Source organism: Periplaneta americana, chromosome 10 (assembly GCF_040183065.1).
Source record: "Periplaneta americana isolate PAMFEO1 chromosome 10, P.americana_PAMFEO1_priV1, whole genome shotgun sequence".
In the NCBI taxonomy this organism is placed as follows: Eukaryota; Metazoa; Arthropoda; class Insecta; order Blattodea; family Blattidae; genus Periplaneta; species Periplaneta americana.
This window is the reverse complement of record NC_091126.1, coordinates 60713031-60739990: the sequence shown is the minus strand read 5'-3', so window position 1 is coordinate 60739990 and position 26960 is coordinate 60713031. Positions and strand designations below refer to the sequence as shown.

Sequence of the window (26960 nt, the reverse complement as noted above, 5' to 3'; positions counted from 1 at the left end):
TGTTTGATTTATGGTGTTTCTCAAAAGTTGGTAAAGATTTAACAAAACAGTCTCTCTATTTCATGAAGTAATTAAAAATTTGTTTCAAAATCAATACGAATTTGTTTCTCAAAACCAGTATTTAGAAGCTGACTTCATACATTTTGCTTCATGTGAACAAATTTTACTCTAATCTGTATGAAATGTCACTAACGACCTGTGGCGACTCGTGATATTTTTTGTTTGTAGGATATGAGATTGACGATTGATGACCAAGACAGAAACTAATAATAATAATAATAATAATAATAATAATAATAATAATAATAATAATAATAGAGGACGCGCAATTAATTTCTTGCTACAGTTAAATTCTTCTAAATTATCAAATACAACTTCAGATATTCTTTCTGCTGTCCTGTCATCTGAAAGTCCTGTTAATTCTTGTGTTTTATTATAGCTTATTTTATTTATTTTGATGTAATTTTGGTTTTTATTCATTTTATTTTTTATATTATGCCATTTTAAATTATTTATTATTTCGTTTATTATATTCTTCTAAAATGAACAATGAACGCATTTAAGGAGGCTATAAGGGTACTTGAAAATTCGTATTGTAGTCTCTGACAGAGTTTCCACACCACAACCCAGAAGGAAGGGTCGTAGTATTAGGATATACGGTCATATCCTCAAACGCGGTTAAAGGCAAGCAATACCCCGCCCTCCGCACTCACCCCTGTCCGTAACTTCACTGCTAGAAAAAACCGTTCGCTGCAAGATATTTGGATGGTTCCTCGGAAAATATTCCTAAGGCCTGAGGTGTGCAGTGGCGACAACTCACGACAGAAAGTGGAAGTTTGAAGAAAATTATTATATCGGAACGCATTAAAAATAAAATCTGTAATTAAAATGTTTTCTATCCTCAGAGGCACGAAATTAAACTGTAGGATCATCTCATATCTTTCATGGAGGAATAGCCACTGCTAACGACATAAATAATAAAATTTTGCATGAAATACAGTAATCTAATACGGTACATTACACAAAAGACAACAGCATTGCTCTAACAAATCCAAAATTCAGTCACAAAATAATTAAGTTATAAAAAACAACAGCTTAGGCTATAGTATTGTTTATTCTGTGTCAGCCTTGTCACTGACTTAGGGGCCTTCTCCACGAAACCTAATTTTCAAGCGCACATGTCTTGACTTGTGGTGTTTTTCTACAAAGTGGTACATCTATCCTTATATAACAGGAATTAGCAATAAACTCAATTTTGTTAAAATTTGACTTACAGAGTTTCTAAAAAAAAAAACGATTCATTTATAAGTAGAGTCAATATGCTCCTACTTTAAATAGGGGAAAGCTGGGTAGTATCATATATCGGGTAATATCGGACAGTGATGTTTCTTTCATCTACCACCAGGTGGTAGTACAGTGATGTTTCTTTCATCTACTACCAGATGGTAGTAGCAGTGTTCAAATGTCGCATATGGAAATATAACCATGCCACTTAGGTACTACCGTCTGGTGGTAGATGAAAGAAACATCACTGTCCGATATTACCCGATGTCCGATACTACCCAACTCTCCCCTATATGAATTCAAAGGGTCTGTATCATAGATTAATAAAATTCAATTGAAGCGGTGAGATCAATAACCATTCAAGTCCATTTACACAAGTTTCGAAAAAATGCAAAAACCTTTTTTTTTCTTACCTAATTATTATTTTTTGCACATAATATTTTTGGTTATTTTCGAGATCAAGACAAAGTAGTATACCAACTTTTAAAGCCGTAACACTTGTGGAAATATCCAAAATTTAATTTCATATTTGCAAAAAATGAATGGCCAGAAGTGGACTTGAATGGTTATTGATCTCACCGCTTCAATTAGCAGTCTGTAATGACAAAGTTATCATTCTCAAACTATCATTTCTGTCTTTGTTAATAGCTTAGACACGCGCCATGTTTCACCTGCGTTGTAATGTTTTGCATGCGGAAGACACTGTACTGTACGTAATTGTTTCTTGTGTGATGCTGGAAGCTCCTTAGCTCGGGAGCAGCTATATGATAGCATCTCTTTGGACAGCACGGCTAATTTGTGTATAGAAGGCCTCTATTAAGGAGATACGTGGCCTCATACACGAAAGGAAGCTGTGAGGGAGCGATGAGGACAGACTTGAGGGACAGAGTTAGCAACAACTTCTCCTATGAGAGACTACGCGTTCCGAAAACATCCCCGACACAAGGATGCATTTATGTTACTTGCTTCCATCTTTGGTGTCATTCATAAGGATCCATGAATCAGTACCAATTTCAAGGATTCTCATTTATGATTTCTATTAAGGAAGATGCTATAGGAAATCAGAAACAGTGCTGTGTTGAGGATTAATACTTCCAAAGTTACGGAAATATTTTACAGATTCCATCATTAGAAGCATATATTCAATGTCCTGACGAATCGCTCCCAATATTGGGTCTGATGTAAATGCACAAGAGGACAATGTTTATAACAAGGACTTTTCCCTTTTTTTCTTCTCTTCACGGATTAGGCAAAAGAAATATATGTTCCTTCTTCAAAAACGTCCATTCAAAAATCTACTATACATCCTCTTTTGGGTCCCTCCGCAGATCATCTTACCAAAGGGGACACTTCTGGGAGTTTTAAATCTTTTACAATTTTCATCCAAAATTTATGAATCTTAAACTACATAAACATGCCTACAATACTATCATCTGTACAAAATTTGGCGCCATTAGGGCTAATAGTTTTGAAATGATATTTTTAATTTTTTTTTTAATTGACATCACTAAAACGGCTCCTTGAGTCACAATTTTCACAATTTTGAATTCATATTAGCTCAAAAGCTTGAAATTAGTCATGGGAACACAAATTAATTAGCTTTTTGAGCTCGGTCTAAATAGAGATCCACAATAAATTTTTAAATCGATTTTCTTAATTTTTCACCATTATTTCACTATAGTGTCCCCTTAACCCTTAACTAGTCGCGCCTAACTTTGTGGCATTAAGAGTTACTCGGAGTATTGCTGACACCCCAAATATAATGGATTCTTATGGACTATGTTTCAGTGAACAATTAAAATATAATTATTTTTAAATTTATGCAGCTATATGAAGTGCTTTAATACCTATCACAGTGTTTTAATCAATATAATGTAATGCTAATACTGGGTGAACAGTATAGAGCAGAACAGAAGCCTCGCGCGGCCTTGAGTCCCCCACCTCCGCGCGCATAGCCGGCCGGCCAGTCTTGAAACCTGTTCTGCTCTATACTGTTCGTCCAGTATTTCAGTATTGGTTCACATGTAGTCTAATATTAGAATGTCTATTCACTCTTAACCATAATTTACTTGTTATCTTCCTTTCAGACCACAATCTTGATTTTTCTGTGCGCACAGTCATTACTTAACATCAATTTTTATTATTTGTTGCACAACTATGATCAGTTTAGTCACTGTCACTATTTACAATAGGAACATTGTTGTAACACTACATCAATCTATTTGGCTTCTCGTTTTCAAAATTTATCCGCATATCATCAACTAAGTACAAGATCTCATCACAACAATTTACTCATTATACCCTACCACAAGACATCTTTATATTCTTCATCTTATACAGTTTCAGTTGCTAGAAATTGGAACTCGCTTCCGAGTGATGTAAAGGGTTGTTGGACAATAACTTCATTTAGGTCAAAATTACATAAATTCTTACTTAACAGATTAATTGCTGATTAATATTTGTTACTCATAATGAAACTAACGTCTGTCCATTCTTATTATTATCATTAATTTCTCTAAATAGATTTACAAAACCTCTAACAGCAATTACATTAATATTTTCATTATAAAAATATATTTTAGATTTATATATATTTTTTTTCTCCCTTTAACATAGTCCTAGTAAGCTTATATTAAATTAATTTCATCATTTTGCTAGCTATCTCAAATATTAAATTAATTATAATTGATTGAATTAAATTAGCTCATAAATTAAGTTACTACTTTACCTTATAGGTTTATCTAAATTTAAATAAATACATATGTAGTCTACTAGTCGTTAAAATTGAAGAATATTGCTGGAGAACCTTTTAAGTGTAGTGTAAATATTTGTAATTTAAATATGTATTGTACTAAAATAAAACATTATTATTATTATTATTATTATTATTATTATTATTATTATTATTATTATTATTATTATTATTATTATTATTATCACCCCACACCACTTAAACCTTTATTATATCGAGTATGCTAATTCCGATTGCTTGTAAATTTATTATATGAGGGGTTCAAAACCAGAGTGGACCAAGTCCATCTGGAATAGTTCTGAGATATTGATTCTTAAAGTTCCTGGCTTACGCTTAGCAACCTTCACTTTCCATAGGAAATGCTGCCCTCTGTAGAGTAACAAATGAGTTATGAACTTTGTTTGATATGGCAATGAATTAATCTAAGTTTTCTTCATCCGAGATTGTATTAATCCACAAACTGATCACTGGTGGACTTGGTCCACTCTGGTTGTGAGCCCCTCATATATAGAATTATCCCCTGAGCACGAGAAACGCTCTTTTAGGAGAGTGATAGAATTTTGTTAATTTACAATTTTTTTAATTGTATTTTTCTGGTAATAAACAATAGTATTATTATTATTATTATTATTATTATTATTATTATTATTATATGTTATTTATGTTTTATATGATATTCTTATTGAATTTGGTATTCCCAAGAAACTAGTTTGTTAATTAAAATGTATCTCAGTGAAACGTACACCAGAGTTCGTATAGGTCAGTTTCTGTCAGATGCGTTTCCAATTCACTGTGGGCTACAGCAAGGAGATGCACTATCACCTTTACTTTTTAACTTTGCTCCAGAGTATGCCATTAGGAAAGTCCAGGATAACAGAGAGGGTTTGGAATTGAACGGGTTACATCAGCTGCTTGTCTATGCGGATGACTTGAATATGTTAAGAGAAAATCCACAAACGATTAGGGAAAACACGGGAATTTTACTGGAAGCAAGTAAAGAGATAGGTTTGGAAGTAAATCCCGAAAAGACCAAGTATATGATTATGTCTCGTGACGAGAACATTGTACGAAATGGATATATAAAAATTGGAAATTTATCTTTTGAAGAGGTGGAGAAGTTCAAATATCTGGGAGCAACAGTAACAAATATAAATGATACTCGGGAGGAAATTAAACACAGAATAAATATGCAAAATGCCTGTTATTATTCGGTTGAGAAACTTTTATCATCCAGTCTGCTGTCGAAAAATCTGAAAGTTAGAATTTATAAAAGAGTTATATTACCGGTTGTTCTGTATGGTTGTGAAACTTGGACTCTCACTTTGAGAGAGGAATAGAGATTAAGGGTGTTTGAGAATAAGATGCTTAGGAAAATATTTGGGGCTAAGAGGGATGAAGTTACAGGAGAATGGAGAAAGTTACACAACACAGAACTTCACGCATTGTATTCTTCACCTGACAATATTAGGAACATTAAGTCCAGACGTTTGAGATGGGCAGGGCATGTAGCACGTATGGGCGAATCCAGAAATGCATATAGAGTGTTAGTTGGGAGGCCGGAGGGAAAACGACCTTTAGGGAGGCCGAGACGTAGATGGGAAGATAATATTACAATGGATTTGAGGGAGATGGGATATGATGATAGAGAATGGATTAATCTTGCTCAGGATTGGGACCAATGGCGGGCTTATGTGAGGGCGGCAATGAAACTCCGGGTTCCTTAAAAGCCAGTAAGTAAGTAAGTAAACGACTTTTAGGGAGGCCGAGACGTAGATGGGAAGATAATATTACAATGGATTTGAGGGAGATGGGATATGATAGAGAATGGATTAATCTTGCTTAGGATTGGGACCAATGGCGGGCTTATTTGAGGGCGGCAATGAAACTCCGGGTTCCTTAAAAGCCAGTAAGTAAGTTATTATTATTATTATTATTATTATTATTATTATTATTATTATTATTATTATTATTATTACAGTATACATGATTACGGTTATTGTTACCTTACCAATTCTAAGAAAGATACTGAAAGTTTCAGAAGTACAGGCTTACTCAATATGTAGTTAACAGCTCCGTATGTAGCTTATGACTGGGGTGTAGACAATACACCGCGCGACGTCTGCTTAAGGGTTAAAAGTTTGTAGTTTCATATTATTGAGTTGATTTTAGTACACGACTGCTTGCCGTGTAATTGTTACGTGCTTCCAGAGCGTTAAGGTGAGACATTTCAGATTTTGAGTCTATCGTTGTTATTCTAGTCATGATAGATATGTTGGTAACACACTATTTGCCAAATATCTTTTTGTAGTAATTTCTCATTTTGTGTATGTTCTACTGGGTGTTCAGTTCAAAGTATGTCATGGCTCGCTTTATGCCGTCATGTGGCTAGTCGATGAGCCTAGAGAATTCAATCTTCCTACACTTCCCCATAGGTGTCTTACTTATGTGCCAGAGAAGTTGCCTAGCAAGTACGGCGTTCATTCAGAAGAATACTTACCGATACGTACGGTAACGCCGGTAGTGGCAGGAATGTGAACTGTTTCGAAACATGTATTGAGGTGAGTTTTTTCTTACTGTCGGGATATGGGAAGAGGGTTAAGACGATTACTTACGTATTTGTTGACATTAACTTCGACGGTCAACATGGACACGGAGCATTTGATTTGTATTGTGGAATGTTGCCGTACGCAACCGATGATAACAAGTACCCTGCGTACGACTTGGCCGCGCAAAACACAAAGAGGTTATGGTAGCACACAGACCGTACAGACCGCCATCTGTTGCTAGACGTTCATGTTATACCGTACACGTTCTCAAGTTCAGATTGAACGCCTTGATTAATAGGCAACTTTGCACTACACAAACACACCCCCACAGGAAACGAAACAAAAGGCGCCAAGACCAGCAACAACCAGTTCTGAAGATGGCCAATAGCAGGCCGAAACATGTTAACTAGGTAATATAAAATTTAACACGTGAAAGACACATAATACGTTTGTGCGAGATCGTACGTATTTGCTTGGTTTCCGCACAAAACCAATCCGCGGAAAGTCTAAAATTCCACATTCAGTATTCCCAACCTAACACACATAACAATTTCCCTCTTCTTACCGCTTAAGTGACATATTGATTTTACTGCTTTAGGCTTTTAACATATTATTTTTAGAGACGTTCAATATAGTAATAATTATAAATTGGAAACTTACCACTGCAATTTCACCTAAATTTCACTGTTAATTATTGTTTTTAAATATTTGCAAAAATTAAGTAAACTCTACAACTCCACTAAAGTTACTGCATTCGTGATGCAAGTAACGTTAAGGAAGCCGTGGAAAAATCAACAAGATTCCATAGACTGGGGGAAAAAAAGACAGACGTATATCACGGCCTGCTGGAGTATAGTAAACACAGAAAACATTTTAAGGCAATAATGTTGAATATATATATATATATATATATATATATATATATATATTGTTTTGAAAATTTGCCGTCATTGAACAGAAACCGAGATGGAGATTTCATTGCAACTAATTAGAAATTCCTCTTTCAGGTATGTAATAAACGATCTTCGCACAAAATAATGTACGATACACGAGCGGTATGTTTTCTTTCAATTCTCGGAAATTAAAAAAAGCTCAACTACGTTTCGCTTTTTCAAACTTTTCCTCGAACATGAAAACTTCAACGTACCGCTCTTGTAACGCATATTACTATATCCGAAGTGATATAGAGTTAAAAGTTGTGTAATCAAAATGTATAAATATTTTGTGCTTGTGGCGAGCCGAATGTAGAGTGTGAAAACTCAGCTTGGCTATACAGCACATATTAAATCACCAAAGAAAAGGAAGTATAGGACTACAAGGCAATTTACTGTTTCGAACTATTCATAGCCTTTAGAGACTGCTGTACAAAAACTGCCTGGTAATATTTTGGCCAATCCTCGGACCTCACCTCATCTCACTACATCTCGCCAAAATATTGTAAAAAATTGCACAAAATTGTAAAAATTGTAGAAAATTACAAAATTGTAAAACTGTAAACATTTGTAAAAATTGTAATTGTAATATTATAAAATTTTGACTTGTTCCACATCTTAAAGCTTCATTGCTCATGTAAGTCTATGGAATAAAATAAATGAATGAATGAATGAATGAATGAATGAATGAATGAATGAATGAATGAATGAATGAATGAATGAATGAATGAATGAATGAATGAATGAATGTACTCTAACGGATATTCTCCTGAGAAAAAGATGTAACTGCAATATTCGATACAGAAACGATGATTTATATTTATCGAAAATAAAAAAAATATATATTAGAGGAGTCATACAGTACTTAGCTATACCAGAAGCTAATTGATGATTTTAAGCAACGTTTTCTTCACAAACAACAAAACGCTTCTTTAACTTTGTGCGGCGTTGCCACTTAACCCCACGTGTCGGATCGAGAGTAAAATTCGATTGTATATTTATGTACAAAGGCACTTTCAGAACGACAGCAGTGCATGGAAAACACATAAAAACAAATATGATAAATATAATGACAGAATTTATAATCATTTTCGGTCAAGGATAGAAAACTCTTCAGCAAAGTCTCTGGACTCACGACGGCTACAAAGGGTCATATAATAAAACAATTACTCCTAACACATCTTGACTGAAAACGTCATGAAACGCAGAAAATAGTTGTATATGTAATAGTCCTTGCTATCTACTCAAAAGCACAGAATATACAAAAGGCACTACAAAGTTGCAAAGATCTTGTAAAGAACGTGGGACTACTGAGAGAAACGAATCTATAAGGAACCTATTAATTCTCGGCAGTCCTGAAGAATGATATGTCTGAAATATACTGAAACATCACAGTTGTCTGCAATTGAATTCACATGACATTCTCGATAAAAAAAAGGAAGTTCCACTAATACACAACCTCTAGAACAGGTATACTCAAAATTGTAAAAGCCCCGATTACACGGATGATGCTGCACTGCATAACACACACAGTGTAAGGACTGGGCTCTGCAACTACATTGCAGCACCACCCGTGGCATAGTTCTTACACTCTTACAAATACGGATAATGAACTGAATTTGAAAAAGGAAAGAGTTTACACTGCATTATTTATTATATTTAATATAGTTATGATATAATAATATCATAGATAATATCATTTTCATATTCCACCACATAGTCTACTTTGCGGTCTATTCAACAAGTAATCGGGAATCTATTTCCAACGAATTTACTGCAATGCGCTAAAGATGCTCATCTGTTAATCGAGACCTATGTTTGGATTTAGTAACCTTCATTCTCGAAAATAATTGTTCGCACACATATGTCGAGGCGAAGGTAGCTAACATAGTGGCAACGAATAAGCTCATCTTGTAATATTTAGTTTTGTTCATTTTTTAAATAATTCTATGCTTGTCAAGTCATATTCTCTGCATTTAGTTCTGAATTCTACGTTACTTAGTAAATCAATTAACTCGTCCTGGAACTGCACTCTCACGGATTGTACTAAATTTATGAAAAAATTAACAAAAATACTAATATCACTCTCCATACGTCTACTAAATCCATGTTCTGTGAATTCACATTTGAACTGTTGCAGTACAGAGACATAATTAACTATATTTTGTTCAGGCACCATACATCTCTTTACAAGTTCACCATCCGTGAAGGGTTTTAGTGCCTTAGCTAATTCCCAACATATTACATAGGCTAACTTGCTCCAAGACATAGACTCTGAATTGTTCGACTCTCTTCAATGTTTGGCCTTTCATGAAGTGCTTTCAATTCTTGAAACTGTAGTGCACGTTGCACCCCTGAAAAATTATTTTATGAAAATATCTATTTCTGCTGGAATAATAATAATAATAATAATAATAATAATAATAATAATAATAACGTTCGTATATGAAAATAGGCTATATTCAGAAAACAGCTTCTCTGTCACTTCGGCATGTTCTGGATAGCAGAGCCTATAATGTAGTTTTATGTTACTCAGTAGTATTCCTGACAGTACCTTACAATATAGTAATCACTTTCCGTTTTCACCGAACGTACAACAAAAATAGTCTTCCTCCCGCACTGTACGGAATGATCGTTTGCTTACAGAAGGTTTTGACTGTGTCATTGTCCCGCACTGTTCGTGCGTTTACTAAGTACTTGAACTGCCTTCTGCAGCCATCCGTCGGGCTTCGAACGGGGAACAGCACGCTCTACATTCGAAGGTTGTGAGTACAGAACGTAATCGGGAGTCAGAGAATGAGCATACCTGCTCTACTGGGCGTTCATTTGAAAGTTTGGCATGACGTCACTGTTGATGAGTCAGCGATTTGAAGCGAGTTTCAGCTTTTCTGTCAGAGAGTGCACTACATAAACACACCCCCATATGAACAAAACAAAAGGCGCCAAGACCAGCAACAACCATTTCTGAAGATGGCCAATAGCAGGCCGAAACATGTTAATAAGGTAATATAAAATTTAACACGTGAAAGGTACATAATACGTTTTCCGAAGACAAAATATTTTTTATTATAGGTGCTTTCGCCTCCTTAAAAATGAAGTTCTGATCGCACCGGTACAACAAATTCAGTCATTTGACATGACTTTTTAACTAAATTACGGATTGAAATATCCGATTTGACCGCTATTATTGTGAGATAATTGTTTATCTCTGTTCACACAACACAGGACAAAACTTAATTTCTCGTATGATCATATAATTGCTTACTACATATTTCAGGAACGTTCAAAGTCTGTTATCTACTACTCAATACATTCATAAACTTCATTCTGCCATCGTAGTCATTCATTCTTCGTTAAGAACTTACAATATTGCCGATATCACCTCTATGCCGACGACCTTGTTGTTTAATTCGTAAATAACTCTTGTGTACATGTAACTCTCATCTAAATCAAATTGTTGAATTCTTTGAAAGTTCATGCATATGTATATACACTTTTTGCTGGTTGAGTGGAAGAGAAGGCCTTACGGCCTTAACTCTGCCAGCTAAAATAAATTATTATTATTATTATTATTATTATTATTATTATTATTATTATTATTAAAATATGAGTGTTTGAACCACAATATATATCGTTTCAGAATGTTCTTGATACATAGAGCTTGGCCCATGTTGCACATATTTATTGGCGTAATATTTTCATAATGTCGTGTCCTCGTCACTTCATTTCCTGAAATAGTTTTGATTTCCACTATTTTCGGTCTCCACATTTCCTCCTCAGAGCCATGTATTGCCAGCTTTATCGCGGTCTCCCCAAAGATCTTCTACTCCTTGTTTGGTAATTCAAGAACTGTCGAGGTAGACGTGCTCTGTGCATACGAAAGACATACTGTTCCAATTGTGTCAGTATTCATCGATTAGAGGTACCGGTAGTACATATTTTGTTTTTGATTATTGAAAAATATCCGTATTTATTTAATCTAGTTTTGTATGATCAGCAGTCCGGAAAAGTCTTGGGCATGGATTTTAATTCCACTTGGGTGATTACTGTATATCCTTAGGTTTTGTCCAAGGTTTTCCCCATACTGTAAAGGTAAGCGTGCACTACATCGTATTACACTCATCGGACGAATCGCACGGATCGGAAAAAGACTATCCTTGCTGTAATAGTTATGTAACCGCGTTCACTACATCGTATCGCACGCATCGGCCCTCGGCAAATCCGTCCAAGTTTCTCGGATGAGCAACTTTTCCGATGCGTGCGATCATGGCGTTCTTTAATAAATAAATTTTAATTGCTCAACTGTTACTAATATGATGAAAGAGTAATGGAACGGAGAAAAATTCTCTCCGGCACCGGTATTTGAACCCGGGTGGTCAGCTCTACGTGCTGATGCTTTATCCACTAAGCCACACCGGATACCCATCCCGGTGTCGGACAGAATCGTCTCAGTTTGCGTTCCAACTCTTGGGTTCCCTCTAGTGGCCGCCCTCTGCACTACGTCATAGATGTCTATGAACGTAGGAACGAAGTCCCCACATGTGCTGAGGTGCACTCGTTAAAAGTGACTAGTTGGCCGGGATCCGACGGAATAAGTGCCGTCTTAAATCACGAAGTCATTTACGCATATCATATATATTATTTTAGTATAGCGCTGGCCTTCTATGCCCAAGGTTGCGGGTTCGATTCCGGGCCAGGTCGATGGCATTTAAGTGTGCTTAAATGCGACAGGCTCATGTCAGTAGATTTACTGGCATGTAAAAGAACTCCTGCGGGACAAAATTCCGGCACATCCGGCGACGCTGATATAACCTCTGCAGTTGTGAGCGTCGTTAAATAAAACATAACATTAACATTATATTATTTTAATGTACCGAAGCACATATGATATTTCCATGCAGATATTCTGCGTCATCATACGATGAAAGAGTAATGGAACGGAGAAAAATTCTCTCCGGCACCGGGATTTGAACCCGGGTTTTCAGCTCTACGTGCTGATGCTTTATCCACTAAGCCACACCGGATACCCATCCCGGTGCCGGAGAGAATTTTTCTCCGTTCCATTACTCTTTCATCGTATGATGACGCAGAATATCTGCATGGAAATGTCATATGTACTTCGGCACATTAAAATAATATATATGATATGCGTAAATCACTTCGTGATTTAAGACGGCGCTTATTCCGTCGGATCCCGGCCAACTAGTCACTCATAACGAGTGCACCTCAGCACATGTGGGGACTTCGGTCCTACGTTCATAGACATCTATTACGTAGTGCAGAGGGCGGCCACTAGAGGGAACCCAAGAGTTGGAACTTAAACTGAGACTATTCTGTCCGACACCGGGATGGGTATCCGGAGTGGCTTAGTGGATAAAGCATCAGCACGTAGAGCTGAAAACCCGGGTTCAAATCCCGGTGCCGGAGAGAATTTTTCTCCGTTCCATTACTCTTTCATCGTATGATGATGCAGAATATCTGCATGGAAATATCATACACTTCGGTACATTAAAATAATATATATATGTTACTAATATGTTGTGCCATGTTCAGTTTCACGCCTAAATGGCAGACGGAAATCTTATTTCGCTTGTAGAATATTACGAAGAATTATATAATTTGAGGCGTTCCCATTACAGTAATCAAGTCGTTTCTTACATATACATCATGTAACCAATATCTCTTTCGTTTCTTCCTCTTCAATTAAGACGCATGAAACAATTACAAATTCTTATTCGCTAACACTCATAATTACTAGACCTAACCTCAAACTCCTCTGCTTTCAGCAATGCCAATATCGTACGACGTCATTTTTTAAACAGCTGATAGGGAATCTGATGAGATAGAGCCGTTACAGTGAACGCACTGCACTTAAAATATCCGTTGCGTGCGATTCGTCCGAGGAGTGCGATTTGATGTAGTGAACGCTTACCTTAAGGAGAATATGGGTTAATTTCACTTGAATCCTCGGACTAAACTCGCCAAATGTTACTTTGTTATCACCCATCCCTCCGACGTTATGTAATCTTGTAGTTGATACAGATTCATTAAATAACCTATCGATATCGTGGACATAAAGAAAAATGGAAGTTCATAAGAATTTATATTAAATTCTAGTCACTTGCGTCTTAATGGACATGTGCAGCTCGCAATGCGTGTTACATCCAGCAGCTCATATAAACGTCATGTCGAAGGAAAAACTCTGTACTAGGATCGATCCTGTGACTCTCTGTCCCATGGTAGTTAATTACTATACAAGCGAAAACATGTCTACACAGAGTAGCCATACTCTGTTATTGACACATGTAACATAGCAGCACCATCTGCCTAAATGGCTTAATTATAGTAGAGACAAGATTGTGCGGTCCATAACGATGACTTCGTTTACCGAATGACTTGACCTTCCATGTTACATGTGGATGAATTGTCTACATGTCTTTTTGAAGTACAGACTTTCCATAGATAACGAAGAAGTAGTGCTGTTATTATGAAATAGTGAAAGAAAGATAAGAGTAGATAAATTTAAAGTATTTAAACAAATTCTACCATACAGTCATTATTTCGAAAGAGATCTCACAGAATTTTCCCACTTGACACATTGTTTGCAACAGGACGTACCTTTTCTGTTTCAGTTGAATTCGTCATTTGCAGAACCACACAATTCAAATTGTTAATTTTGAAGAAAATCACAAACAATTCTCCACAAAATATGTATTTATTACGTTTCTTACTGACACTTCATCAAATGTTACCTCTCGATGTAATTTTCGATTATTATTCTTATATTAATTGAAGGGTTCAGAGCCATAGTGGGCCAAGCGCCATTTATTAAAAACGGAGAAAGCAAGGGTTAAGTTAAATGAATACCATAGCTTAATGAAGATTGACATATCATTTAGTTTTAATGTGTATACTTTATATTACTTGCTATATGTTTCCATTGAATTATGGTAATAACTTCATTTTAACCCTTGTTTTCTACGGTTTTAGTAAATGACTATGGTTCTGAACCCTTCAATTGTAGTGAATGTTGTTTTATCGGTTACTAATGGTTTATGGGCAGTGTTCTCAGGGGTCCTGTATTATAGAAAATGTTCTTTACTAAATTATTTTATCCTACGCCCTTCATTGATCTTTGCAGGACACTGAAATGTGATGAATTCACCTTTTTCTCAGATAATTAAAATACACTTTGTCAGTGGACAAATTAAATTGTTGATCAAGACATGTAAGCAAATCCTGAAGAAAAGAAAGCAAGTTATGCAAAGAAGGAAGTAAGAAATCAAGTTCTTGGCTTCTGGAATATAAACTGTGACATTAATTTGAAATAATCGAAATTTTTCTCATAAATTTTCTCGAGGTCACTGGGCACAAATATACAGCAACATAACGGTATTTTCTAATTCAGCCCAGTCATTTATTAACAGAAGTCAAGGCTATTGATGCATATTCAAATTTCGATATCACCAATGTAAAGTAGTAAAAGTGAATCAGATTTTCCCACCGTCCTTTTTTAAGGACAGTTGCAGTGCCTTCGGATATTATGTCATTGTTGGTGTTAGGGACATTTTATAAGTTGTGCGATAATGTTGGTAGTATTTGTTAGCTCTAGAAAATATACGTTCCTTGTTTCAGTTTATTTCAACATCATTTAACCGATTTTTGAGAGTAACTAATGTGCTACTGTATTTTTATCACAAAAAATGTTTGGGCTTATCTGGGTTAATAATAATGCTCGAAGGAGCATTAAAGTTTGGCACACTGCACTGTTTATATTTTGTCTTTGATGAGGTCAGTTAGCGATCCTATTCTATTTCTGCACTCTGAGAAGTGATAGAGTTCACACTTTTTACACAGAATTTACACACGCATTTCTCATCAGGTTGGTGGAATCTTGAGTTTTGACACATTTTGTGGTGGTATCCGTGTATTGCGAGTCCAACGATGGCATATCTTTGCGGTTGGTTCGGTTTGGCCCAATCCCTGTATATCATGGCATCTGTGCAGAAGAAATTGCTATCAACTCCTCTCTGCTTTGTCGTCCTTCGTGCGATAACTTCGTTGTAGGATTCGTTGGATGGTAAGGCCATTTTAATCCTTAGATCCTCTATGAAGAAGGTTTCTCTAGCAAGTAAGTACATATATCTGTTCGGTGCGAATTTTCCTGCTCCGAGTGCTCTCTTCAGAAATCTGGTCTTGACTTTTTCGATTCTTTCCATATCGCTGATTGATAACTTGTCCCAAATCATTTCTAGTCCATATGTAACTACGGGTGCTATTGTTGTATGGAAGAGTTTCATTGCTGTATCTAAACTTAGTGATGACAATTCCTTGATGGCGAAGATTGCTCTCACTGCCGATGCCGTTCTCTCCTGGATGTGTACGTTGAATGAGGATGCTGTGGTCTGAATCGATAGTCCCAGATATCTGAATTTGTTCACTATTTTTAGTGGCTCATTTTCCAACATAAGGTTTGCATTTGCCGGTATCCTGCCTCCTTTCCTAAATACCATCTGGACTGTTTTCTCTTTGTTAATTTTGAATTCGCTTTCCTTAGCACACTGTTCTAGATTGTGTAGCACTTCCTGTAGTGCGTCTTTACTGGTTGATCCTAATACCATATCATCTGCATACATTATTAATTTGGCTCCTTTTAGCCTGTCTCGGAGTTCGGCAGTGGTGATATTAAATAGAAGGGGGCTGATCGGATCGCCTTGCATCACGCCGTTGGTCTGTCTGACATCTCTCGAGAGTGACGTTCCATCATTTATCTGTATTACGTTGTACTTGAGGATCTCCTTTATTGTGCCTGTTATGTGACTGCTTCCAGTCATGTTTTCTAGTTTCTCCATTAGCTTGCTTCGGTTTATGAAGTCAAAAGCTTTGGCATAATCTATAAATACTGCGTAGTATTTTCCTCTTAGTACTTGCAGTGCTTCACGTACTTCTTGCAGTAGAGCTTCTGCTGTTTATAGTGTCGACTTTCCTTTTCTGAAGCCAAACTGACACTCTGGGATGGCTTCGTTTGTGAGTTCGCTCAGTCTATTTGTAATTATCTTCATGAATATCTTGAGGGACGTATTTTCGAGGGCTATTCCTCTGTACGAGTCTATGTCTTCTGTATTGCCTTTCCCTTTGTATAGTGTTTTCAGTGTTGCCCTTCTCCATTGTTCTGGTATCGTCTTTGTGTTCAAGCACTTATTGAATAGATCTGTCCACATTGCTGCCATTGCTTCTTTAGTTGCTTTCAGGTGTTCATTCGTAATTAGGTCTGGGCCAGCTGTTTTTTTGTTCTTTGCTTGTGCGATGACTAGTTCTTCTTCTTCTTATGTGATTTCTGATTCATTTTCCATCGCACTGGCGGTGTCCTGTGTATCTATTGTGTAGGCTTGCTGCTGGTTTTGCTTGTTAAGGATCTGTGAGAAGTGCCTTTCCCAGTTTTCTATTGGTATTTCCTTGTTTATGTTTGTTGCCTTCTTTTTTAGAAACAGGAACGGGTCTTTTTCCGCTTCCTCTGCTTTCCGCTGTGCCTCTTCTTCTATATAATTAGCTCTTTTGTTTTTGATTAGGGTCTTATATCGTCTTCTTTGGGTGGCATACTTCTGTAGAACTTGTAGTTCTCCTGTCGTTTTGGCTTTGTGTAAGGAGAGGAGGGTGGTTTTTCGCTCTTCGTAACATTTTCTGTCAAACCACGGTTGTGATCGTCGTTTTGTGCGCGGTTTGCAGGCGTCCCTGATCAGTTTGTTTGCCATTTCCAATGCTACTTCTAGTTGGCCGTTCGCTATTTGTTCCTTCGCTTTTTCTATTGTTGAATAAGTTATTGCCTCTATTAAACCGAACATTTGAACTGCATGATTGTATGTGTAATCTGCATGCTTGTGGAAACAAATATTGCAGTCAAAGAATATTCGAAGGTATTTAACACAATTTGTTCCGTTAATTTGATTAACATTTAAATTACAGTTGAATTTCAGAGATGTTGTTTTCCCTGCATATATTATGGCATCAGTTCTGAAAACATTAATTTTCATGTAATTATTTTCAGATATGAGGTCAGTTCATCAGCGCCACGTTGAAAAAATAAAGTCAATAATAAGACTACTCTCGAATACAAGAAAGATTTTTAAATCATCAGCGAATAAAAAGCAGTCAGAACTTATTGCTCTACAGATATCGTCTATGTATATTATAAAAATAAAAATATCTGAAATAGAGCCCTGTGGTACTCCATATTTTCACGCTAAATGACTCGGAAAGTTTGTTTAACAGACATACACTGGATTGTTTGTCACTTAAGTAGTTTTAAAATCACTTTACATAACTTTCATAAAGACCGATAATAATAATAATAATAATAATTATTATTATTATTATTATTATTATTATTATTATTATTATCATTATTATCATTATTATTATTTATATTATTATTATTAATTGAATATGAACAAAACCAATAATAAAATTGACAACATCATGAAGAAATTGAATTGTAGAGGAACTCGTAAATCATGCAATGAAAAATTCTTCATTTTAATATTGCTTTTTTCATTTTATAATTTCTAAGCCAATGTGATACAACGAGAAAGAGTAGTTCATTTTTCGGTGTTGCTTATAACAGAAGTTATGATTAAATGAAACGAAGATTTCAACATACAGCAAACGAATATACAGTAACATTACAGTTACAGAACGAAACATCTCCTCCTTAAAGAGTATCTCGTGACGCGAGTGAAGGCGAAAGCGTGTATACTATCGTATTTCCCCATTACATACCTCATTTCAGAAAAAAATCTTTCAGTAGCGCGTGTGAATTATGTTTTATTTCTTTATAGGACAGAATTTGTTAAATTTCAATGCTTGTATACTTTGTGACGAGATAGAGTGTAAGAGAAAGCCTTATGGCCTTAACTCTGCCAGTACAAATAAATAAATAAAATAAGTACAGTACGATTATTTAGTCCTGTCAGTCCTCAGCGATGTTCGCCTGGTCAGGCGAGTCCATTTAGTTTCGCCAAGGGGAGTTTGGGTTAGTCTTTCGCTTGCCGTCGGAGCGATCGGATGTCATGCGTGCGGTAGAGCGGTATGTTTCTAGTATAATTAAGCTGTACTGTATTCCTTTACCGACCGCTTGCCCTTATCTCTACTCCAGAGCTCTCCCCACTACTCCTATTACTTCCCCTCTTTCGCGTCGCTGAGCTGTCAGGACTAAATAATCGGTCTGTAAGTATGTAATGGAATAAATAAATAAATAAATAAATAAATAAATAAATAAATATATAAATAAAATATTTTGAGATTCACACAGAGAAACTTGAGAAATGAATATACACGTCTTCTAAAATCTTCAGAGCTTCTTTTCGCACAGTCGATTTTGCAGTGCTAAGACTTCATTTTCGGGGCCACCGTCCACCACTTAATAATAGAAACTAGATTCATGTTGCGTAACTTTGACAGAAGAGATATATTGAGTATTTCTCATTGCAGAATTCATTGATATAGTATATTGAGTTCAATTCACCACTTTTTCTAGGACCCATTTTATTTTAAAAAGGAAATAAAAATTGTCGGGGAAATGAATCACAATACTTCAATACTTCTTTTTCCATCTTACCTGCTTTAAACACACACGGTGATTCAGTGAAAACGGTGAAAAATTGAACAGAAAACAGGGGATGTTCTATAGAACATTTTTGAGACAGCCAACTCGGGGTCTGCAAAGTCACATTAGATAGATAGATAGATAGATAGATAGATAGATAGATAGATAGATAGATAGATAGATAGATAGATAGATAGATAGATAGATGGATGGATGGATGGATGGATGGATGGATGGATGGATGGATGGATGGATGGATGGATGGATGGATGGATGGATGGATGGATGGATGGATGGATGGATGGATGGATGGATGGATGGATGGATGGATGGATGGATGGATGGATGGATGGATGGATGGATGGATGGATGGATGGATGGATGGATGGATAGATGGATGGATGGATGGATGGATGGATGGACGGACGGACGGACGGACGGATAGATTTATTGACTAATATTATACATACAAATTTTGTATTATCATAATTTTGTCTAAAATCCAATGCACGGGTCTTCTGTCCGTATGTGCTTTGTACCCAAAACAAGCCCTCCTTGTAGGTCCCCCCCACCTATGATTACATCCAACTACTCTCTAGAAGAACACACACATTAAAAAAAGTCACATTAAGGATATAACATGAGCTTAAATATGTCTATTGCTGTTCCTTACTGTTTCCATTTTATCTTCATATGTTTACACTTATTTTATATTTATTTCAATTGTTATTTACATTTATTTGCAATAGTTATTGACATTTATTAACACTTACAATTTACATTTGTTTATGTTTTTAAATATATTCATATAATATGCAAATCTGAATTAACAATACCTACTTCGATTAACTTACAAGAGCTTCCCATTTGTCTCTCTAATGTTAGGTTGAAAGCCAAAAATGTGAGACCAAAACTTTGCAAGAAAAATGTAGCGCTAGGAAATATCTAGTATTAATGATCATAATATGAATATATTTTCCAGTTTAATACTCCCTCTGTTCCAAAATATGGTATAGAAAGATGTCATTTATTCCGTTCCAAAGTATGGTATACATTTGTTAAAGTTCTCAGTAATATGATGTAACCTTAATACATCTTCTAGATACTTATTTGTTTGATAAATTAACATAAGAAAATGAAATAAAGTACATTTCATTCTGTGTGACGTCAAATTAATAAAAGAACATACATTGTTTTGAGAGAGAGATACCATTTAACATAAAAACTGCAATAAATTACAACCTGTTTTTATCAGACTGTTGTGCCTTGGATGTTCTATTCAAAATTGACTGGGTTGGTGTTCCATTTTCTGCAACAGGAACAGCACAGCGGATGCCCATTTGATTTTTGCTCATAATGAATATTTAAATATTATGGTTTGATGCACTACAGAAGACTAGAAACATTCACAACTGCACTAATAGTCGCTTCACTCCTGAACAGAATATCACGCCGCGAAATATTTCGTGCACGCATGCGCAATAATCAAACTAGTTTTGTTTGTTACTATACTATATTTTGGAACTGAGGGAGTATAATTATTCTGAACAATTTTTCTAATGTAAATAAGTTGTTCCTTAAAATACGGAGGCAATTTGTGGCGAATAAGGTGATTTTATTAAGACAGTAAAGAAATTTCTAAGTCAGAAAAGTGTGAAAAACATAAACGCTTGACTAGAACCTCACTGGAAAATATCTATTTACAAACTTGTATAAAATATATTGTAGTGAACTCCTGTACCTATTACAAGAAGCCTTTATCTAACCGTCTGAGTTGCAGTTATGTCTCTATATTAATACATTTGTGCAAAATGAATGTCACTGCTTTTTTGATAAAGCACCTTCGAGAACATGCCTCATGAATGTGTGTGCATTTCAGGTATTGTCGATGTCGCTATTTTCTGCCTTGGGTCTGGAGTTTGGGAAAAGGTGAACGTCACCTGCATTCCGGATGATGATAGGAATTTGCCTGTCAAACTCACTGGCAAAGACTGGGAAAAGCCTGAACGTCCCGGAGGGGATTCAGATGAGGAAGGTGTTGGAACTCCTGGCATCATTTCCATTGGCATATTCTGCAGCCTTTTAATCATCATCATCTCAGTACTGGGAATCTTACTGGCGAGAAGGTAAATACATTTCTGTCTTTCATTTGATTTACGTAATTTAGTATATGTAGTAATTTATATGTAGTTTAAATATATATTATTTTCTGAGTGTTTTCTGAAACAGAAATTAATTCATCCTCTGACATTGGATCACACAAAACGTATAAAACAGCAACAGATTTGAAGAAAATTTGGTACTTCATTATAATCAAATGTACTGTACGATAAAAAATGAATATTTCTTAAATATTCTTATTGAAGCCAATTTCATATTCTTCATAAACGTCTATCTCTGAACAACCAACGCTATACACGTCTTGCAGAAATATACTCAACTTTCAGCCTGTAAAAATTAACTCAGAATTATATTTAAACCATTGTCGTCAATGGAACAGCTATCCTTACAACAAAAAGAGAATCTTTCAATCTTGGAGTCTTCATAGATATTTAAAGACGACGAAGTTTTGCAAAATTATAACATCTTTTCTCCAACTTTATTGATGAATTAATATAATCAACAAAATCCGTTCCTTTGTTTGAGACTATTCAACTAATTTTTGTATCATGATCAGTTAAAAGAACTGTCTTACGCGATAGTTATGGCATTGCTTACTCTGTGTGATCAAATTAATAATTGTATGTGTTTCAAAAGTTCCCAAATAGGATATTTTTGAAATTATGATATTGAGCACAAAATATCAAAAAGAATTTTCTAAAAGTTGTCTTTTCCTTGGGACACACTTCATTTTAATATAGGTATTCAAATTAGCCAAGACACTTGAGCTGTTTGCTAGAAATACGGAGAAGTATATAAAGTGCATTTATCATATTGTGATAATAAAAATTACAAGTGGACAGACGAGATGCTACTAAGCCAAGATACTAGCCCAAAAGAGATAAAACGAAATAAAGATCAAGACATGATATGAAATATGTTTTCTTTCTCTCGACTTTCATATTTTCTTTGAAAAGAAAGCTTACCAGTAAACTACTACAAGAGTGATAATTCACTGTTTCATGAAAATGTACAAAGTTGTACAACTCAGAAAAGGCGGTAAATACGAAAAATGTGATTTCGTATTTTCTGCTACAAATGATTTTTTCAGAAAACTTTCTAAAACACTAAACTACTGATTTTAATTACTCTATACTCTACGTCAAAATACACCTATCAATTTCTTCGTGCCAGATTCCAGTCCAAGAAAACAACCCGTGCAACACCACAATCATCTACTAATGATCTGATCATCAGCAATGCGAAAGATGGTGCCTATGATGATGTGGGAGCACCAGGCTTCCAAACAGTAGTAGCAGTTCAGCCACAGTGTCCTCCCGTTTCAAGAGAAGAGACACAGGCCAGTAATATTTTGCCGTATTTCACACGAACCCAAGAACCGACCTGTTACGACACATTGCAATCCTTTCCCAGTGTCAGCAGTTACAACTCGACAGTTGTCACAGAAATCGAGCAGGATCCAAACTATGCCAGAATCAAGAGAGGAAACGCCGACGGTGAGGGAATGCCATCTAGAGACTGCATGCAAGAGAAACCCAGGCGTCCACTGAACCCAGGATACGAGACAGTGCAAATAAGAACTGACATTGACCGTCCTATAAATATTCCAGAATACGAGACGGTTCGAAATCTTCAGCAAATGGCAGCGGATTCGGCGTATGAAATCGTTCAACCTAATGGGTCCATCGGAAGTTTGGGAAAATCCAAAAGTAAGATTCGACGTTCATTTCCATCGGCACTGAAAATGTTCCTTCAGCCATCAGCAAAAACAACCGAGTCAGAGCTTTGCGATGGTGCGGTTCCCGCGGAGATCATGGCCCTGTATGCCCAGGTCGACAAGACGAAGAAGCGCAAATATCGGGCGGATACTCCTAACAGCATGGAGGTGAACCACGTGGTGGGAAACCACGTTTCTAGTCAGACTGACGAAGAATGCGAATGTGTCCAGCATCCCATCAGTGATATTGTGAGATTCTCACAGGATTCTTGCAGCCCCGGACTCTGGAATGGAAATTCCAAAGATTGTCCTGCGAACATGCGAGATTGCAGAGTGTCTTCTCCAAGCGGACGACCGTTACCGTCCGTGCCCAGCATTCGCTTCATTAGCGCTGATCGTGAGAACGAGCCCCAGAACCAGACATTAGAGTGCGCCCAGCTGTAACCTCGCACTCCAAAAGTGAATTCATATATATCATGAGTCTATATGTGGTAATTCTGTTCTATTTGGTGGACACGGAACCAACTGTGATGCGAACTCTCTCATCTGCTCAGAAATGTCGAACAATCGCTGAACATTCTTAAGTGGAAAAAAGTGACTGTGAACAATTACTCATACCATTTAATATCATAACTGTTAAGTGTTTAAACATCTCGTGTCAAGCATCCATGAACAGATTGCTGTTGTATTTTTTAAGGTCTAAAAGAAGGAAGTTCTAGAGACTTGGTATAGTTTGAATTACATGACTGGCCCAAAATGAACTTTTAATTTCGTTTAACCAAGAGTGTAATAATAATTATTCTGTAACAAGAATTGTTTTTAGATTACGGTCGGTTATCCTCACTGCACAAAGTGTTAACCACAAGAAATTATTCACTGTTTATTTGTAATATAGTAATGTAATTCCATTTTATTTTAATATATAGTCATGTACAAGTATAAATCAGTTGTTCAATTATAGTAAGATATATTTTGTATGTTAACCCTAAGTCTTTAATATTCCAAATATGTAGCCAGAGGAATTCTTAAGTGTCCAACATGCATATCCTAAATTACGAAACATAACGTTCGCTAATAGCGTCCGTAAGCCCTATTGTGTATAATGCAGCATTTAGTGTGCATTTGCTTTTTAATATTACACTGCTTCTTGAATTTAATTTATCTTATTCTTAAATTTGCTGTGCTACGAAATGCTTCGTAAACATGGTAAATATATATTTATAAACTAACAAGAATAAATATAAGGACTTACAAAATATGTTTAGTTATTTTCAAAAGTTCTATGCATGACCTTAATTAAAATTAGTATTACATAAAGGACAATGAAACATTTTTCGTGACTCGAACACCATCACGAATACACTTCCTGTGACGAACTTTTGTACGGAAACGGAACATAGTTCTATGCAAACTTGCATAAAGATTCATTGATGCAGTGCTATTGAAATATGAAAAGATTACGTTTTGCAAAGTAGCTAAACATGTAAGAAAATCAAAACACAGCCGTCTTTCTTGAGTATATACTTATAACTTAGCTATGTGTAAAATTTTAGCCCTAAAGAGAGTACTCAGTTTTTTTTTTTTTTTGCAATGTATATAACTATGATTTCAAAAGTTTCTATATACGAAAAAATTAAACTTTTGTGTCGGCCTGGTTGGCGGAGTTGGTATAGCGCTGGCCTTCTATGCGTGAGGTTGCGGGTTCGATCTCGGGCCAGATTGATGGCATTTAAATGTGCTTAAATATGAAAGACTCGTGTCAGTAAAAGAACTCCTGCAGGACAAAATTCCTGCACACTGGCGACGCTGAAATAACCTCGGCAGTTGCGAGCGTCGTTAAATAAAACATAACATTTTTAAACTTTTATATATTGATAATAATCAGTACAGTTACCGTTCTTACCGTACATATCGTCTGTATTTGTCTGTTTCGTAGGAAGTGGGAATTATTTTCCCTACAAAATTTTTCACGTAAAGGGTCATCGTATTTAAAAAACACTTTACAGTTATATATCGTTTGACAACATTTATTTCATTTTTGATTAATAAAATTGCTTCGAATGAATTGGATCTTAAGTACGTGATGACACAGGTATCATATTATGGGGCGTTCAGAGCACAAGAAAATCAAGTCCACTTTTGGTCAATTCGGAGATATTTCGTCTGTATATATCTTAGATGAGGCTTCTTTCACAGCATAAAAGACTCATGTCCTCACAATCTTTGTAAAGGTGCAGTTGTTTAAAATCACACTCACCTTTAATAGGTTATTAACTATACATAAAGACTTTAAGTCTAATTTTCTGAAAAGTTTATCTTTGTGACTTGATTCCCTTGTGCTCTGAACGCCCCACATCAGAAACAGATCACTAGATTGTAAAGTACAGTCTAAATAGCTTAGTACCGTTCTTAATTCTTAACGTGAATTGTCACTCACTTTCCAAATGAAAGTTGTATAATACTAAACAAATTCCAACCTTCAAATCAAAACTAAAGTTTATGGAATGTGCATCACACATTCATTTACGTAAATATATGTATACAATAATTCCTTAAGATAACACCAAAAATGAAATAAATATTTTCATTCCGATGCCAAATTCATCGTCAATCTTATACACATTGACGGGAACAACAAATATATTATTTCCAAGATTTGTAAAAAATTTTAATCCTCTGCTTAAGATTTAACTGAGTATGCATTAGTACAAGAAGGCAATGTATCTTCTGTTTTACGTCCAATTATCACGCTGTTATCAAATAGCAGAGTTGTAAATTTAAATTGCATTTTATGTGAAATATTCTTTCGTTAGCAAACAATACAGTGAATATTGAATGCACTGCTCGATGTCTGAAAATGTATTTAAAATATTTTTGTGACTTTATTGATATTACTGCCAGAATTTCTCGTTTAGATTTCTGTTCTTTTGAGATGAAAGTGAACCATTCATTGGGATAGGAAAATAACTTATAGAATGCAAAATATTACAAAATTTATACAAACATCTAAGAAACTAGAGCTGCACTCTAAAACATACTTCATTAATGTTGTTGTTCGAAGAGTTTTATTACAATTTCTATTGTATTTAACAATAAAATTATTGTTAACTTATTAAGCTAAGTATGGATCCAAATTAAGTAAATTTTGTAATATTTCCCTTCAAAGAGTCTAGATGTTGAAATATAATAAGTTATTGTATTAAAAGCCAGTTATATGTATAAATACATTGCCTCCAATATTCTACAATTATTGGAAAAATTATTAGTTTCATTAAAAAAAAAAAAATATTTTCTCTTGACCTTGATGTTACGTTCAACCAATTAGATCTCGTATGACTGAATATCTTTCAAAACTTACTAGATGTCGACTTTTTTTAGAGAGAGAGAGAGAGAGAGAGAAAGATAGTGTGTGATTCATTTCATACATGATCATTCAAAATTTAAATTAATCCAAGACCACAAAAACATAAAAATAGTATATTCTCAGAACAGGCTAAGTAATATAATCCATACCTTTTTTCCAAACTGTTGTTGTCACTGTGCACATTTATATTTCTCTCTGTTCATTGTACGGAATGTAGAAAAAGTATTGTAAGGTTGCAAAAGTTTTTCTTCTTTTTAGACTTTCGGAAAAACTGTTTTCAGCATTTCTGGTACCAGAAAATTGGTTCTGGACACGCCTTCTCTCTGTCCGTCTGTTCGTCTGTCTGCGGACAGCGATTTTCCTGAAATTATTGGAGGGATCCCTTGTATCTTTGAGTCAGTTTATTTGCATATGATACACACGGATAATTATAATTCTTAGTAAAAAAATTAATGTTAGGTACTCATTTGAATTTAACAAGAGACAAGGGCGATTTACTCAGAGAATAAAACAATTTTGCTTAAGGTTATTTCTTATTGCGTAGAACATCTATGGCCAAACGGAGTACAGTGGAAGTTCGTAAGTTCTACAGAAAACAAGTTCGATATTCTATAGTTCGACTGCTTACGTAGGAGAATTAGA

The 26960-nt window shown here is 35.5% G+C and overlaps 1 protein-coding gene across 1 annotated transcript in view; it reads left to right on the top strand.

Moving 5' to 3' along the window:
• The window catches only part of LOC138707726 (uncharacterized), a 576458-nt gene extending 551932 nt beyond the window's left edge, over window positions 1–24526 (top strand). The window contains exons 8-9 of the mRNA XM_069837592.1: window positions 20996–21242; window positions 22411–24526. Of these exons, the coding sequence (XP_069693693.1) occupies window positions 20996–21242; window positions 22411–23398 (1235 nt within the window). The 3' untranslated portion in view covers window positions 23399–24526. The remainder of the gene's footprint in view (window positions 1–20995; window positions 21243–22410) is intronic.
• Window positions 24527–26960: the final 2434 nt, after the last annotated feature.